The 19432-nt window shown below is 44.8% G+C and overlaps 1 protein-coding gene across 1 annotated transcript in view; it reads left to right on the forward strand.

Annotated features, from left to right (window-relative positions):
* The window catches only part of LOC141094312 (oocyte zinc finger protein XlCOF7.1-like), a 39483-nt gene that overhangs the window by 9091 nt on the left and 10960 nt on the right, over positions 1 to 19432 (forward strand). Inside the window, exons 2-6 of the mRNA XM_073580148.1 lie at positions 8844 to 8978; positions 9108 to 9260; positions 9344 to 9467; positions 9551 to 9648; positions 11263 to 11353. Coding sequence (XP_073436249.1) covers positions 8901 to 8978; positions 9108 to 9260; positions 9344 to 9467; positions 9551 to 9648; positions 11263 to 11353 — 544 coding nt within the window. The 5' untranslated portion in view covers positions 8844 to 8900. The remainder of the gene's footprint in view (positions 1 to 8843; positions 8979 to 9107; positions 9261 to 9343; positions 9468 to 9550; positions 9649 to 11262; positions 11354 to 19432) is intronic.

Below are 19432 nucleotides of genomic sequence, written 5' to 3' on the forward strand. Positions count from 1 at the left end.
CCAATCGTAAATGGCCTGTACCTTGGCCGGGTCCATTTCAATAGTTGACGGGGACAAAATAAATCCCAAAAAAGAAATCCTCTGTACTCCAAAAAGGCATTTAGATCCTTTGACATACAGGGAATTCTCCCTCAAGATCCGGAACATAGTCCGAATATGTTCCACATGAGAATCCCAATCCTTGGAGAAGATCAAAATATCATCCAGATAGATAATCAAAAATTTATCGACAAAATCTCGGAAAATATCGTTCATGATGCACTGGAAGACAGAAGGGGCATTAGTGAGCCCAAAAGGCATCACCAGGTACTCAAAATGTCCCTCCGGAGTATTAAACGCCGTCTTCCATTCATCCCCATGCTTAATGCGAATAAGATTATACGCCCCCCTGAGGTCAAGCTTGGTAAACCAGCAAGCACTTTTAACTCTGGAGAATAGATCAGAAATCAGGGGTAACGGATACTGATATTTAACAGTAATTTTGTTGAGAACACGATAATCAATACAAGGTCTTAATGATCCATCCTTTTTGGCTGCAAAAAAAAAACCCGGCACCTAAGGGTGACGAGGATGGTCTAATATGACCCTTCTCCAATGCCTCCTTCATATAGGATCGCATAGCCTCGTGCCCGGGTACAGATAAATTGAAGAGCCGACCCTTGGGAAATTTACACCCCGGGCTCAGTTCAATAGCACAGTCATAACTCCTATGAGGAGGCAGAGACGCAGACTCATTCTCACTAAATACATCATAAAAGTCCGCCAAATAATCAGGAACATCATGCGACTGAGGAGAGGTGGAAAACACCGGAGCCTCACTAAAGGCACACCGACAACCCCAACTCACCACAGACACAGATTTCCAATCCAAAACTGGATTATGAATTTGTAACCAGGGAAACCCCAGAACAATAGTATCATGCAGATTATGTAACACCAAAAACCTGCAATTTTCTTGATGGTCTGGGGCGACCCGCATTACCACCTGGGTCCAAAACTGAGGTTTATTTTTAGCCAAAGGAATAGCATCAATCCCCCTCAAAGGGATAGGCGTCTGCAGAGGTGTCATCGGAAATCCACAACGTTAAGCAAAATCCAAGTCCATTAGGTTTAGAGCTGCTCCCGAATCCACAAAAGCCTTGGCGGAAAATGTGGACAGGGAGCAGATCAGAGTAATAGCCAGAAGAAACTTAGGTTGAACACCACCAACAGAAAACGTGTGTGCAAAGCGTTTCTCGCGTTTAGGACAGACAGAAATAATATGCGAGGCATCTCCACAGAAAAAACACAACTTATTACGCCTTCTGAACTCCTGACGCTGCTCTCTGGAAAAAACTCTATCACATTGCATAGGTTCAGACATCTGTTCAACAGGTGGCAACACCTCTCGTGCAGCTCTGGTTTCGCGTAAACGCCGATCAACCTGAATGGCTAAAGACATAGAATCGTCAAGACCAGAGGGAACAGGAAATCCCACCATAGTATCTTTTACAGCTTCTGACAACCCCTTCCGAAAGAGAGCAGCCAAGGCATTATCATTCCAGGTAGTAAGTACTGCCCACTTTCGGAATTTTTGACAGTACAATTCTGCAGAATCACGACCTTGGTTCAATGCCAGCAGTGTCTTTTCAGCCTGATCAATGGCATTAGGTTCGTCATACAACAACCCCAAGGCCTGAAAAAATGCGTTCACATTAGTCAGAATAGGATCATCTGGTTTCAAAGAAAACGCCCAATCCTGGGGATCGCCACGCAGCAAAGAGATGACAATTTTAACCTGCTGCGCGGAGCTCCCTGACGAGTTAGGCTTCAAGGCAAAAAATAATTTACAATTATTTTTGAAATTCAAAAATTTAGACCGATCCCCAAAAAATACATCAGGTGTAGGAATCTTTGGTTCAGCAGCATGTGAATGAGCAAGGTAGGCGGAAATTCCCCGCACTTCCGCAGCGAGCTGCTCCACACGATCAGACAATTGCTTTATCTCCATTGAGAGAAAAAAAATTCCCCCTACGGCCTCAGAGATATAGAGGAAAAAATATACACACTTTTTTTTTTTTTTTACAATTCTTTCCTGCTATTGAGTACCCTAGAATCTGCGGTATGGTGGGTGATTCTGTTATGATTGAGTAGGAGGCAAAAATGGAAATGCTAGCTAAGTCCAGAAAACCAGAGAAGTTGGCAGCTATCGGATTGCAGACCCCTGAACCTATCAACACAACTAGCAGTAGCCGTGGGGGGCTCCTACGATGCCCTAGGCCCCTCGATCACAGCCGGAGGACTACATAGCCTAAAGACAGAAAGGGAAATCTAAACTGCCCCAGAGCAGACCCCAAAGTAAAAGGCAGCCCCCCCCACATATAAAGACAGTGAAGCAAGAAGAAAGACTGAGCAAAGATGGGGCCCACGCTAGCTTAGATAGGAAAGGACAGGAAGGCTGCTGTCTGCAATCTGTGAAAACCCCTATGAAAATAAGAGCCAACAAACTGACAGTAAAAAAGGCCCTGAAGACGCTAGGCTTCAAAAAAGCTATGTCAGTACTCAGGAATATTCTGAAGACAGAGCAACAGGCAAAAGGAGATTCAGCTCACCCCAGCAGGGAATGGCAGAATCCAGAAAAGCAAGGAAAACAAAACACTACTGCAAAAAGGCAAAGCAGAAATCTTAGCTTTAGATGAGCAGGAATCAGACTGGTTTCCTAGAAGTCCACAGAGAATTCACCCGCAGGCCAGAAGGGCGTCGGCAGCCTTATATCCAGTCATTAACTCCACTCAGCCAGTCATCATCATCAGCCCCAGGTGTTTGACAATCAGGCTCACTACCTTTCTTCACCAGAAGAGGGAGTTCCTCGGGCCTCAGTAGTGAAGGGGAAAATGAACTCGCAACAGGACACCTTGTCGTGTTTGGAGAGCCCCTGTGTGCCTAAACTTTTGAACTCCCCATCCAGCAAAAGACAGTTACTCCATGACATTTAGTCAGGGCAGGAGTAAGATAATTCACACTTTGCTCTCCCTTGTAACCATGTACTTTATTTCTATCCTCCTGTGTTCCTTTGCCATCCACATTCACCGCCCCATCCCCCCTCCATCACAACTGATACACATCAGCCCCTTCCTTCTCCCATGTACAACTCATGCACGTCTCACCTTCCTGAAAAGCCTCAACCCATCTTGCCCAAACACATCGCAGAAAAAAACTTCTTACTTTTCAAAGAACTACTTGCTTTTTATGTACCTACTCCTACTGATTTCAGGGGACATCTCCCCCAACCCCGGTCCACCATACCCCAACCTCAACTCCTACTGTACTACATATCAAAACCATAATAATCTTATTAATATTACTTGCACTCCCTCATCTCCTTCATTTAATTGTGCCCTCTGGAATCCACGGTCTGTATGTAGCAAGCTTCCTTTCCTGCACAATTACTTTCTGAACAACTCTCTGAATCTGTTGGCCCTCACTGAAACCTGGATTCAGGACTCTGACACTGTCTCCCCTGCTGTCATTTCCCATGGTGGCTTACAATTCACCCATTCCCCGAGACCCACAAACAGACGTGGTGGAGTCGGCCTACTCCTGTCCCCACAATGCACTTTCCTGGTCATCCCCCCAGTTCCATCATTCTCATTCCCTTCTTTTGAGGTCCACACCATCAGGCTCTTCCGTCCCCTCCCCCTCAGAGTAGCGGTCATATACCAGCCCCCAGGCTCACCCACCCACTTCCTTGACCACTTCTCAGCCTGGCTGCCACACTTCATGGCCTCAGAACTACAAACCCTTGGGAGTCTTCATCATCGCCATTGAGAGCCCCACTTCCACAGCTGCATTCCAGTTTCTAACACTAACCACTTCTCTTGGCCTCTCACAGCTCTCAACCTCTGCGACACACAAAGATGGTAACACCCTTGACCTGGTCTTTGTCTGGCTCTGCCCAATCTCCTACCTAAATAACTCCCCGCTTCCCCTCTCTGACCACAACATTCTCTCCTTCACGCTCACAAATCCTCGCCCACCCCAGCTCACTCCTACCTACCACACATTCAGAAATCTACAAGCCATTAACCCTCAGACACGTTCAGACTCCTACACTCATCACTGTCCCCCATCTCCTCTTTTTCCTGTCCTGATCTGGCTGTTCATCACTACAACGACACTCTTAGAAGCACCCTTGACCAAGTAGCACCCCTCACACTCAGAACCGCCAAACACAGAGTAAAACAGCCCTGGCTCACATCGCAAACTCGACCTCTCCAGCGAAGCTCTAGAAGTGCTGAATGCCGATGGAGAAAAACCTGCACACCAGAAGACTTCATCCACTTCAAATTTATGTTAAGGACCTATAACTCTGCCCTTCAACTCGCCATACAGACCTACTTCACCACCCTGATCTCCTCACTAGCCAACAAACCCCAAGAAACTTTGACACCTTTCACTCCCTCCTCAGGCCAAAAGCACAAGCCCTTGTCACAGACATTTGTGCGGATGACCTGGCCTCCCACTTTATAGAGAAAATAGATAATATCTGTCAGGAAAACCGCTCCCAACCACCAACTGCTGTGACTCCCATCCCTCCCTGCATTTCCCCTGGCTCACTTTCCACATTCGATCCTATCACAGAAGAAGAAGTCTCCAGACTCCTCTCTTCTTCTCGTCCGACTTCATGCACTACTGACTCCATTCCCTCACATCTCCTCCAGTCGTCACAACTCACCTAACTACTATCTTTAATCTCTCCCTCTCCTCGGGCATTTTCCCATCCTCCTTCAAACACTCTATAGTTACTCCATTACTAAAGAAACCCGCTCTCGACCCATCCTGCAAAAACAACTACAGACCAGTCTCCAATCTCCCCTTCATCTCTAAACTTTTGGCGCGCCTAGTCTACTCGTTACCTCTACACTCACTCCCTTCTAGACCCTTCACAGTACGGCTTCTGCCCACTACATTCAACAGAAACTGCACTCATCAAAGTGACCAACAACCTTCTGACAGCAAAACGTAACTGTGACCACTCTCTGCTCTTTCTTCTCGACCTTTCTGCAGCTTTCGACACTGTTGACCACCATCTCCTACTCTCTGGGCTCCAGTCACTAGGCATTAATGACACTGCTCTCTCCTGTGTTCTCTTCCTATCTTTCTGACCGCTCCTTCAGTGTTTTATTCTCTGGCTCCACGTCATCTCCTCTTCCTCTCGCTGTCTGGGTACCTCAGGGCTCAGTCCTTGGCCCCTTCTCTCTCTACACGGCCCCAATTGGACAGACCATCAGCAGATTTGTCTTTCAGTACCATCTTTATGCTGATGACACACAACTATACACGTCATCCCCCGACCTTACCCCTGCGGTACTACAGAATGCCAGTGACTGTCTGTCCGCAGTCTCCAACATCATGTCCACTCTCTATCTGAAACTTAACCTCTCAAAAACTGAACTTCTTCTGCTCCCGCCGTCTACTAACCTCCCTAAATCTGACATTTCCCTCTCCGTGGGTGGCACCATAATAACACCCCGGCAGCAGGCGCGCTGTCTGGGTGTTATGTTTGACACCAATCTCTCCTTGACATCACATATACAATCTCTTGCCCGCTCTTGCTGCTTACACCTAAAGAACATCTCTAGAATCCGCTCTTTTCTCACAATGGAAACAACAAAAACCCTCACTGTCGCATTGATCCACACCCGCCTGGACAACTGCAATGCTCTATTAATTGACCTCCCCGTTACTCGACTTTCCCCTCTCCAGTCCATACTTAATGCAGCGGCCAGGTTTATTCATCTGGCTAATCGGTACTCGGACGCTCTTCACCAATCATTACACTGGCTGCCCATTCATTATAGGATCCAATTCAAAGTACTTGTTCTCACCCACAAAGCTCTCCACAGTGCGGCACCCCCCACATCTCCTCCCTCATTTCTGTCTATCGTCCGCACTAATCCGCACCTCCCACTCCCGACTCCAAGATTTCTCCCATGCTGCGCCAATCCTCTGGAATGCTCTACCTCAAGAAATTAGGACCATCTGCAATTTACACAGCTTTAGACGCTCCCTCAAAACGCATTTGTTCAGAGCGGCCTATCACGTTCACTAATCAGTCATTTTATGTGTAAGTGTGCGTGTGTAGCCCATTCACTATCTCAATCTATCCCTCACTCCCTCAAGATGGCTGGACCATCAATGTAAATACATCATTGTAAATACACACCTGTACCTTGTATCTCCCCCACCTCATTGTAGATTGTAAGCTCTCATGAGCAGGGTTGTCTTATTTCGTCTTATTTTGCTTTAATTATTGTATTGTTAACGTTGTTACTTATGACTTGTGTTTTGAAACTGTTAAACTGTAAAGTACTGCGGAATATGTTGGCGCTATATAAATAAAGATTTATTAGTAGTAATAGTAGTAGTGACGTTTTGAAATGCCGACTTAATGGAATGGTTTGCGGGCGTCATGTTACGTTTGCAGAGCCCCTGATGTGCCTAAACAGTAGAAACCCCCCACAAGTGACCCCATTTTGGAAACTGCACCCCCCAAGGAACTTATCTAGATGTGTGGTTAGCACTTTGAACCCTCAAGTGCTTCACAGAAGTTTATAACGCAGAGCCATGAAAATAAAAAATCATTTTTTCCACAAAAATAATTATTTTAGCCCTCAATTTTTTATTTTCCCAAGGGTAACAGGAGATATTAGACCCTCAAAGTTGTTGTGCAATTTTTCCTGAGTACGCTGATACCCCATATGTGGGGGTAAACTACTGTTTGGGTACACGTCGGGGCTCAGAATGTAGGGAGCACTGTTTGACTTTTTGAACGCAAAATTGGCTGGAATCAATAATGGCACCATGTCGCGTTTGGAGACCCCCTGATGTGCCTAAACAGTGGAAACCCCTCAATTCTAACTCCGACCCTAACCCCAACACATCACTAACCTTAATCCCAACCCTAATCATAACCCTAACCACAATCCTAACCCCAACACACCCCTAACCCTAATCCCAACTCTAACCCTAACCACAAGCCTAGCCTTAATCCCAGCCCCAACCCACCCTTAACCCTAATCTTAACCCTAATTCCAACCCTAACCCTAATTCCAACTCTAATTCTAACCCTAACCCTATTTCTAACCCTGACCCTATTTCTAACCCTAACTCCAACCCTAACCCTAATTCTAACCCTAGTGGGAAAATACAAATATTTTCTTTATTTTATTATTTGTCCCTACCTAAGGGGGTGATAAAGGGGGGTTTATGTACTTATTTTTTATTTTGATCACTGTGAGAGTTTATAGCAGTGATCAAAATAAATGAATGAATCTGCCAGCCGGCATATTCAGGCGGGCGCACTGCACATGCGCCCGCCATTTTCCACGATGGCGGCGCCCATGATTCGGGACGGCAGCACACCGGGACAGCCAGAGGGATATAGGAGGTACCGGGGATGGTGAGGAGGGGGGATCGGAAGGCTGGGGGAGCGGAGAGAATGGGAAGGGGAGCAGATGATAACAGTGGCGGCCAATCAGTGCCGTCAGTCAGTGGGGGGGTCTGATCGGTGTCTCCGGCCATGGCAGATGCTATTGCAGCATCGGCCATGTCTGGATTGTAATATTTCACCAAATTTCATCGGTGAAATATTACAATCGCTCTGATTTTCTGTTTCAACAGTCAGAGCAATCGTAGCCACGTGTGGGCTAAGCCACCCCCCTGTGGTGAAGTATAAAGGGTCATGTGTGTGCGCCGGTCAGGTGACCTTTCATTGACCCCGGTCACCCGACCTGCAGGAGGGTGATTTATACCATGACGCCTACGTAGGCATCATGGGTCATATTGGCACTGATTTTCATGACGCCTACATAGGCCAGTCATCCATGTAGTACAGTTCACTTCTCATAGTATAATGCAGTATAGTACAGATTTCTTCACATGGTATACAGCACAGCCCCGTATGGTATACAGCACAGCACCATGGTACACAGCACAGCCCCACATGGTATACAGAGCAGCATCATGGTATACAGCACAGCCCCACCTGGTATACAGCACAGCATCACATGGTATACAGCACAGCACCATGGGATACAGCACAGCCCCACATGGGATACAGCACAGCCCCACATGGTATATAGTACAGCACCATGGTGCACAGCATAGCCCCACATGGTATACAACACCATGGTATACAGCACAGTCTCACATGGTATACAGCACAGCATCATGGTATACAGCACAGCCCCACATGGTATACAGCACAGCATCACATGGTATACAGCACAGCACCACATGGTATACAGCACAGCACCATGGTATATAGCACAGCCCACATCTCTCCCTCACCCCCCAGAGAGTGGCCCCACAGTCCAGTACTGTTACATTAAAAAAACATTCCTCACCTTCTCGTGCCCACGCTGCTCCCGGCTCCTGTCTCAGCCTGCTCTGCCTGGCACACAGTGAGTGTGCGGTGATGTCATTGCGCACCCGCAATGTCAGAGGAAGAGTGTGGAATGATGGGAGGGGGAGTGTCAGCTGATGCTCTCTCCTCCATCATTGCTTTGAACTGTACCGGCATCTATGACGCCGGTATAGTTCAATTCGGCGGTGGAGGGAGTCGTCCTGGTGAGTCCCAACAAACTTACGATTCCTACAGCCAATAAGTTGCCGAAGCAGTGGCCAACTTGGCCAGTGATTGGGAGCATGGAGGAGATGTCTTAGTCTGCAATTCAACTTGTGTTCCAGTCCATACAAGACTAGAGAATACAACATCTAAATGTTCTGCTTCCCCTTGTTTTCACTCTTTATGATGTTACATTGACTCATTTTCTTTTTTTTTCATTTTCCTACAATATCAGATAATCTCAGTGGACATCTTGTATATTAGGAGAATTTTTCTGAATTAATCATTAAGGATGGATATGAACCAGGGCCAGATGGCAGAGAGAATATTACACCTCACCTTAGAGATCCTCTTCCGGCTTACTGGAGAGGTGAGAGATTCTGATGACGTCACATTACATCATTCTTATCTATGGGAATAACAGATGGACAGAACTGGAGAGGTGAGGACTCTGGAAATGTCTGTAGTGAGATTTATTAATGTGTTTCCCTGTAACCAGGATTACACAGTAGTAAAGAAGACCTCTAGTGATGGATGGGGAAGACCCCTGAGCCCAATAACATGGCCTCCACCTCACCTGGTACATGAGAACTTCAATGACCGGAAGATTCTTGAACTCACCTACAAGATGATTGAGCTGCTGACTGGAGAGGTGACACTGCTGGGAATACTGGGACATTATACAGTAACGCTGTGAAGGGATCGGGGGGATGACGATATCATTGTATGTGCCAGGTTTCTATAAGATGTCAGGATGTCTGCGTCTATTTCTCCATGGAGGAGTTGGAGTATTTAGAAGGACACAAAGATCTGTACAGGGACATCATGATGGAGGTTCCCCAACCCTTCACATCACCAGGTAATGGACAGGACTAAATACACACGGCCTATAATTATCTGTATGTAAAGAATGAATTCAGTCCCGGTATGTGTTTCCCCCAGATCTATCCAGTAAGTGGACAACACCAGAGAGATGTCCCCGTCCTTTTCTTCCAGACGACTGTAAACAGGAATATCTCAATGTTCCTCAGGATCATCAGGTAGATGGAGAGAAGGTGTCACGAAAGGGGGTTTTGTATGACCTTTGGCCGCACACGGCTATCACATGTGCAGGGGGGCTTATCCTAGTTATCCCACCGCTGCCAACAATGTGATGAAAACAGCAAGCTAGTTTTGCCCTAACAATTTATCGCAGGGGTTTATTGTAGATATCCCACTGCTGCCACAATAAGTCACGAACTGCCAGGAATTATGTATATCCCACTTTCCAGGTCCACTTTGGAACTTGCAGCTCGCCGGCGCCCCCCTTACCCTCAGGTCAGTCAGAGAACTGCACCTAGGATGATTAGTCGAGGGTCGGGCTACTTGTGCATTGGCTATTAGGCACGCTGCAGCGAGGGAATTATAAATACTTTGGTGGCAACCACACAATCAGCTCATAAAACACCTTCCGTCACTGCCAGCTAGCCCACCTAGCCAAAACACATTTTGCTGCCACCAGCTTCCGATTTTTTCTATTAATATTTAAAATTAATAAAGGCGTACAAAGCCAACCCAAATTAGTAGCGTAATTAGCTTATAGGCACGTGAATTCGTCACAGAGCAAGGAGACGCAACTAATACATTTTATATTTCCTCCAAAAAGTAGGCAGTGTTTACAGAGATATAAAAAGATTTTACAATGGGAGACAATTAAAATATGTACAATACCATTACAAATAAACAGGAGGATGAAAACAGAAAATGAACACTCACATTATGCTTAGGTCATCTTAGGCAGAACCAGGCTGGGGAGAGGAGCCAAACATCACCATGCATTTGAGATCTTATTGCCACGGCATGCCAAGCTAGAAGTGGCTGCACATGGAGGGAAAGTACCTTATACTTCTGGGCTTGTGACATCACTAAAGGGGCTGGCTTGTGACAGTCCTCCCCCTGCTTTCAGAGGGACAATCTGGCTAAAAAACTTATAATCATAACTTGGCTTGAGAACCTAGCAGACTATCGGCAGAACCATCATTCATCTTATATTGAAATTTGCTTTGTAATGACTCCAAACATGGGCTGTCTGTTCCCCTCAGTTCAGGAGATATCCATTTCTCTGGTTCTGTCGATGCTGGAATTTAGGAAAAACCACTGTAGCGAAGTGCTATCGGAGCATGTCCCAATATGCAATTTTCATATTTCTATCATTGACGGGGCTAGAATTATGACCACTTTTCTATCTCCTATATATATATATATATAATATGAGAAGCAAAGAACCTTCTTGTCTAATTAACATCCTTTGGGGGGAAGGGGAACAGGAAGGAGCGAGTGAGGAAAGAGTTTAGTGTTACAAGCTGTGTGAAAAAGCAGGCAGGGGGAAAAGAGGGGGGGGTCGAATCTGCAGCATGTGTGAGTGTGAATAGAAGAGTCTGGAATGGTTCGGAAGTAGTGATACATGATATTTTACATTACCGTTATAGAAGGTGTCATGAGATCTCCCCTATGATGTGAAGACGGCTGTGATGATCTTGTGCTCAGTCTTGTTTTATCCACCAGAGTTATATGTTTTATACTTGTGTAATGAGAATGGTGGAGATGGCAGGATTAGAGCTGATCATAGATGGGACTTCTCCATCTGTCTGTGACTTTTACAATATTTGTTTCAGGGTGAAGATCTGACCCATATTAATACTACAGAGACATATGTGAGAGGTGATGAGTGGTGTAAAGAGGAGATTCCTACATATGATTACCAAGGTGAGTAGAGACCAATAAATGCAGAGAAATCTCAGATTCTTCCCAGTCACCGGCTATGGCTTCTTTATCACTTGTGTAGTCCGACCATATTACAATCGTGTGATGACCATTTTGCCTCTAGAGTATAACATTCTCCTCCATCAAAAAATGTTCAAATGATTTTGTGAAACCCTTTCCTGTTAATCTTACAACCTGGAGGATCCACCTATCTCAAGGGATTAGAAGATTCTAACTGTTACCTGCCCAGTTCTGTAAACTCCAAATAAGTGTACATAGAACTTGCTGACAAGTTAGAAAATCACTTGAAGAAAAATATGATGGGTTTCTAAGAGAAAGCAGAGGTCAATGAAGCTATAGGTATCTTAGAATCCCAATTAGGAATTAGCAAATGTGCTCTGTGATACTCAGATATCACTTGATTATCTCGATGACCGTTACTCGGCAAAGATTTGCCGTTACTCGATTTCAAACTCTAATCCCCACCCCGCGTGTGTGGCGCCTGTTACACAGCTAAAAAGCATTCATGGATTGCCGCGCGTCACTTTAATGCTGTAGCTATCTTGATAGTGGCATTACTCTCATTCCTGTCTTTGTGACATAATCACGGTTTATTTAAAAAGGTAGGTGGCATCAAGCTCGGCACACAAACGCCATTTCACAGCTCAGTGACAGTTGTTATTGGAGGGAGAGAGTGCTTGTCCAGACGTGTGTGCACAGTACAACGAATCAGAGTCCTGTAGTGTAGATACTGGTGCTGAAGCTGAACCATCATACTAACAGCCCTTCTAAGGGCTAATCTTGTGCTTTGAAGTTTGTATCAGATACAATCTGCATTTAGCCTAGGGAGGAAGAGAGAGTTGCAGGAGCAGGGAGAGTGGCTTAATACAGTCTGTAGACAGTGATTAGGGCTTTGCAGTCAGTTGCTCAATATATAGCTGTGTACTGCGGCAGTTTTTTTTTTTCTCACACAAAATATATATATATATAATATATATATAATGATTTATAGTATATTATGTGACTTCTGGTACATTTTGTTATATAAAACTACAAAAAAGTGAATACAGAAAAAAAATTTTTCACTTACTCATCCATAGAGAATTCCATGCTCTTGGGTACATTTCTGTGCCATATAACACTCAAAAAAAACAACCTTTTGCTGGATTAAATTACTTACCCATAGAGTATGGGTTACATTTATGTGATATACAGTGGGGAAAAAAAGTATTTAGTCAGTCAGCAATAGTGCAAGTTCCACCACTTAAAAAGATGAGAGGTGTCTGTAATTTACATCATAGGTAGACCTCAACTATGGGAGACAAACTGAGAAAAAAAAATCCAGAAAATCACATTGTCTGTTTTTTTTTCATTTTATTTGCATATTATGGTGGAAAATAAGTATTTGGTCAGAAACAAGCAATCAAGATTTCTGTCTCTCACAGACCTGTAACTTCTTCTTTAAGAGTCTCCTCTTTCCTCCACTCATTACCTGTAGTAATGGCACCTGTTTAAACTTGTTATCAGTATAAAAAGACACCTGTGCACACCCTCAAACAGTCTGACTCCAAACTCCACTATGGTGAAGACCAAAGAGCTGTCAAAGGACACCAGAAACAAAATTGTAGCCCTGCACCAGGCTGGGAAGACTGAATCTGCAATAGCCAACCAGCTTGGAGTGAAGAAATCAACTGTGGGAGCAATAATTAGAAAATGGAAGACATACAAGACCACTGATAATCTCCCTCGATCTGGTGCTCCACGCAAAATCCCACACCGTGGGGTCAGAATGATCACAAGAATGGTGAGCAAAAATCCCAGAACCACGCGGGGGGACCTAGTGAATGAACTGCAGAGAGCTGGGACCAATGTAACAAGGCCTACCATAAGTAACACACTACGCCACCATGGACTCAGATCCTGCAGTGCCAGACGTGTCCCACTGCTTAAGCCTGTACATGTCCGGGCCCATCTGAAGTTTGCTAGAGAGCATTTGGATGATCCAGAGGAGTTTTGGGAGAATGTCCTATGGTCTGATGAAACCAAACTGGAACTGTTTGGTAGAAACACAACTTGTCGTGTTTGGAGGAAAAAGAATACTGAGTTGCATCCATCAAACACCATACCTACTGTAAAGCATGGTGATGGAAACATCATGCTTTGGGGCTGTTTCTCTGCAAAGGGGCCAGGACGACTGATCCGGGTACATGAAAGAATGAATGGGGCCATGTATCGTGAGATTTTGAGTGCAAACCTCCTTCCATCAGCAAGGACATTGAAGATGAAACGTGGCTGGGTCTTTCAACATGACAATGATCCAAAGCACACCGCCAGGGCAATGAAGGAGTGGCTTCGTAAGAAGCATTTCAAGGTCCTGGAGTGGCCTAGCCAGTCTCCAGATCTCAACCCTATACAAAACCTTTGGAGGGAGCTGAAAGTCCGTGTTGCCAAGCAAAAAGCAAAAAACATCACTGCTCTAGAGGAGATCTGCATGGAGGAATGGGCCAACATACCAACAACAGTGTGTGGCAACCTTGTGAAGACTTACAGAAAACGTTTGACCTCTGTCATTGCCAACAAAGGATATATCACAAAGTATTGAGATGAAATTTTGTTTCTGACCAAATACTTATTTTCCACCATAATATGCAAATAAAATGAAAAAAAAACAGACAATGTGATTTTCTGGATTTTTTTTTCTCAGTTTGTCTCCCATAGTTGAGGTCTACCTATGATGTAAATTACAGACGCCTCTCATCTTTTTAAGTGGTGGAACTTGCACTATTGCTGACTGACTAAATACTTTTTTTCCCCACTGTATATCACTCCAAAAAAGTGTTTGAAATGTTTTCTGGATTCAATTAGTGATCCATACAGTGTAACTTTTTTAGTGGGCAACAAAAATGGTGGAATCACGTGAGGCTTCCAAGGGAGTGACCAGAGAATATTGGAGCCAGAGAAAGCTTGCACAACAGCAGGGAGTGTAGAAGCCGAATGCTTTCCTGGAACCACAAAGGAATAACGCAGGCTGCAGTCTTTACTGCTGGGGTCTTGTGGACTGCAGTTGGCATAGTCAGAATCAAGAAAGTGGTGAGCTGACTGCGGAACCTAGAGTAGTCAGAAGAGACAAGGAGGCAAGACAGGGCCAGGGCTAGAGGAATGCTGTCGGGCCCACTAGTCACAACGTACCAACAGTTAGCATCTCGGGTGAGGTCGCTGCATACAACTGGCAGAATAGATGGAAATATATAGAAGAGTTTAGGTTCCTTCATCACATCTCATTCAACCAGTGGGCTGTAGAGATGGAACACTTGCCTTGAAGGCTGTAATTGCTGATTGCTGTAACCAGTTGTCACATTCCTCAAAATGGAGGGGCAACATCGCTGGTATGCGGTGGGTGTGATCCCAGAAGGAAGGGAGCAGGATGAACCCTTCTTGAGGAATGAATGGACTTAGGAGAAGCAACTCGATTACGCTCTAGACCACTCCCGAGAGATCGTACTGCCCTTGGGGTTCTCCACCTCCTATGCGGGAGCAGGCTATGGTGCAGGTGACAGAGTTCTGTCACCCATTTCTATATGTCGGGGCTCCAGCTCTGCCTGTAACCAGGTCGCTTACACCTCAGGCACCTGGGAATCAGGGTGGAGGTAGTCCCTCAAACCTTCTGAGGAATGAGAAGAAGAAGCTCACACCTGAAGTGAATTTTTGCATTACCCTCATAAAAAAAAAATTTCTTGGCTTTGCAAGTTCTGCAAAGGCTATGAGTGTAGGAGTACATCAAATACATCTTAAAAATATTTGAATGAGGCCCACCAGTTTTTGCCTTTCAGGGATGACCTTCCTTATATTCCCTTGCTTTGAACTTTCTGCAAAGCCTTTGAGTGTAGAAGTACATAAACTAAACTTGCAAAATATTTACTTAAGAAAAAATTTCTGGATTCAATTAGTCATCCATACAGTTTAACGTGCTTTGTGTAATATTACGGTGTTTTAAAGAAAAAAGAAAAAACACCTGGACTGGTACAATTCTCTAAATATGTTTGCGCTAAAAATTTACTTTGTCATACATACTGTGTAACCGGCTTTGGGTGAAATTTTGCTTGTTTGAAATAAAAAAGTAAAATTAGCCTGCTATAGGTCTACAAATTTCGTTGTTCCAAAACTGGCTATTGTCATACTGTATATACTGTACATCTTGTCATGCGTGAAATTTCCATAGTTAGAAATACATTTTAAAAAATGGCCTACTACAGGTGTACACATTTGGTCCTTCTCTACTCGGTCCCCAGCATCAACTATTTGTCTCGGTGCCCATCTTATACCAGCATATGTCCACTATTATCACCCGTGCCCGTACCAACGTGGTTACTGTGATTGTTCACTTAACAAACAACACGTGGACAATCGCTTGTGCTCAGGGAGGCTACATTTTCCTGACCGCACACTGAGTGAATATTTTGGAGGCTGAGCCCGAGTCCCACCCTGGCATGGCACATGTGCTACCGACATGGAGGATTGCTGGCCCTATTCCTATCAGGGTTTCCTCCACTTCCTACTCCAGTAGTAACAGACCAGACAGATCTGTGGCTGTTGCCGCAGACCCTACAACTTAGCAAGCTCACACATGTACCTTGCTTGTGTTAGGTGACCGAGTGAGGTAGTTGTGGGTGAGCTGCTGCTTCTGTACAATCTGTCACCCTACAGCCAAAACGTGTCTCAGTCCCTGAGTGCTGCTGTGTGTGGGGTGCATCACACTTACTTGTGGCCCATATTCCTCCACTGACTATGCTCCCATCTTCCAGACCGCAACAAAATGCAACACAATGCAATGCAATTGAACAATGAATGCAATGCAATGAACATACAGGGATTGTCTGCCACACACATTAATGCCGCAGCCATATTGGTTGTGGCATTACAGTGATTGGCTGGATGCACAGCGTCATGAGGTCTATATCAGACCTGATGCCGCCATGCTCGTTGCTGCTGAGCTAGGGAGAGATTTGCTTGGTTCTTACTTAGTGAGGGTATACCATATATAATACGCATATCTATCTCAACTAACAGTCCTTCTGAGAACTAATAAAGCTGCATATCTATCAGAGCTAGGCAGGCAGTGTATGTGGCAGACTACAGTTCATATAGCAAGAGGGTCCATTCCAGTTCTGTCTGCTGCTATTACAGATATTTGTAGACATAGTCTCAGGGGCCAGGAATGTTTTTTTTTACAGGCCAGCGATTTCAAACTGGCTTGTTCATCACACGGATCACATATAAGTTCGCTTCAAATTCAGCCATTTGTAGTGAACATAGAATTTATTGTCCTCCATTTAAAATATGCAAGACGCGTGGCAAGTGACTGGGAACTGGACGTGATGGTGATGTGCATGCAGAGGCTGTGGCCGGGGGCAAGCTGAAGTTGTACCACAAATAACACCTACAGTCATGGCCAAAAGTATTGACACCCCTGCAATTCTGTCAGATAATACTCAGTTTCTTCCTGAAAATGATTGCAAACACAAATTCTTTGGTATTATTATCTTCATTTAATTTGTCTTAAATGAAAAAACACAAAAAGAATTGTCCTAAAGCCAAATTGGATATAATTCCACACCAAACATAACAAAGAGGGTGGACAAAAGTATTGACACTGTTCAAAAAATCATGTGATGCTTCTCTAATTTGTGTAATTAACAGCACCTGTAACTTACCTGTGGCACCTAACAGGTGTTGGCAATAACTAAATCACACTTGCAGCCAGTTGACATGGATTAAAGTTGACTCAACCTCTGTCTTGTGTCCTTGTGTGTACCACATTGAGCATGGAGAAAAGAAAGAAGACCAAAGAACTGTCTGAGGACTTGAGAGACCAAATTGTGAGGAAGCATGAGCAATCTCAAGGCTACAAGTCCATCTCCAAAGACCTGAATGTTCCTGTGTCTACCGTGCGCAGTGTCATCAAGAAGTTTAAAGCCCATGGCACTGTGGCTAACCTCCCTAGATGTGGCCGGAAAAGAAAAATTGACAAGAGATTTCAACGCAAGATTGTGCGGATGTTGGATAAAGAACCTCCACTAACATCCAAACAAGTTCAAGCTGCCCTGCAGTCCGAGGGTACAACGGTGTCAACCCGTACTATCCGTCGGCATCTTAATGAAAAGGGACTGTATGGTAGGAGACCCAGGAAGACTCCACTTCTTACCCGAGACATAAAAAAGCCAGGCTGGAGTTTGCCAAAACTTACCTGAAAAAGCCTAAAACATTTAGGAAGAATGTTCTTTGGTCAGATGAGACAAAAGTAGAGCTTTTAGGGCAAAAGCATCAACATAGAGTTTACAGGAGAAAAAAGAGGCATTCAAAGAAAAGTACATGGTCCCTACAGTCAAACATGGCGGAGGTTCCCTGATGTTTTGGGGTTGCTTTGCTGCCTCTGGCACTGGACTGCTTGACCGTGTGCATGGCATTATGAAGTCAGAAGACTACTACCAACAAATTTTGCAGCATAATTTAGGGCCCTGTGTGAGAAAGCTGGGTCTACCTCAGAGGTCATGGGTCTTCCAGCAGGACAATAACCCAAAACACACTTCAAAAAGCACTAGAAAATGGTTTGAGAGAAAGCACTGGAGACTTCTAAGGTGGCCGGCAAAGAGTCCAGACCTGAATCCCATAGAACACCTTTGGAGAGATCTAAAAATGTCAGTTTGAAGAAGGCACCCTTCAAATATCAGGGACCTGGAGTAGTTTGCCAAAGAAGAATGGTCTAAAATTCCAGTAGAGCATTGTAAGAAACTCATTGATGGTTACCGGAAGCGGTTGGTCGCAGATATTTTGGCTAAAGGTTGTGCAACCAAGTATTAGGCTGAGGGTGCCAATACTTTTGTCCGGCCCATTTTTGGAGTTTTGTGTGAAATGATCAATGTTTTGCTTTTTGCTTCATTCTCTTTTGAGTTTTTTCATTTAAGACAAATTAAATGAAGATAATAATACCAAAGAATTTGTGTTTGTAATCATTTTCAGGAAGAAACTGAATATTATCTGACAGAATTGCAGGGGTGTCAATACTTTTGGCCATGACTGTACATCTTCTCGCCCACCCTTCCTGTCCAAATTACTAGGAGACCGCAGCACACCACTATTGAACCCAGAGCAGTGTCAAAAGGTTGTTGATTGGATAGCGGATAATGCTTCCAGTCACTTTGCCACCACCACCCTGGTTTCCACACGGTTAAGTCTCAGTAGCCGTGAGTTTGGACCACATATTCATAACCCTGATCCTCCTTCCTCCCACCACGCCGAGTGCCCGGAAAACTGATCCCACACTTGAACACTCCGAAGAGCTGTTCAATTTTCCATTTATAGATTCGGGACTCTTGCCCAGTCCACTTGAGCAGCCATGGTCACATAGAGGCAATAGTGGGAAAGTGTCCCCAGAGGTGGACGATGATGAGACACAATTGCCAGAAAGTCAGTGTAAGGATTCAGGACTTTCCTTTGTGCCTACTTGACCTGATCGAAGATGAAGTCTTGTATCTCGCTCTGCCATGGAACTTCCTAAGGAAAGAAAAAATCTTACCAGCTCACTTGAAAACAGCCTGTGGTGTGTGGGAGCAAGGGATCACGTAGTCCAGCATGTAGTTAATCCAAAATGAAGAAAGAAAATCCCAGCTGCTAAAAGATCCATTTATTGAGTAAAAAGTAAGACAGAGTTCACTTGAATGTGTCTATGACGCGTTTCGAACACCCACACTGTGTTCTTTATTAGAAAACCTTGCCTGAATATTTTCTTGCTGTTATCTTCTGAGCTCTTGCCTGTTTGCTGGTGGACTCCCCGCTTCTGCTGCTCATTACTTAGTGCTCTGCCTCTCCTCGTTCTGCTGCCTACATTCCTCTGGGCATCTCCTTGATGCTGTCTGTGCTTAACTACTGTCTGAACTTCTAGTTGGACCTATTCGCCCCTGGAACTGCTGTGGCCTGTAAGGAATCCTGACATCATCGTCTCCTCTAGGTCTGTGTTTGTGTGTGCTGCTGTGCGGGACTTGTGCGGACTTACAGCCCAAAAGATACACATAGTGACCTTCTCTT

This window comes from Dendrobates tinctorius, unplaced genomic scaffold (genome assembly GCF_039654945.1).
Source record: "Dendrobates tinctorius isolate UK_male_01 unplaced genomic scaffold, ASM3965494v1 ptg000063l, whole genome shotgun sequence".
NCBI lineage: Eukaryota > Metazoa > Chordata > Amphibia > Anura > Dendrobatidae > Dendrobates > Dendrobates tinctorius.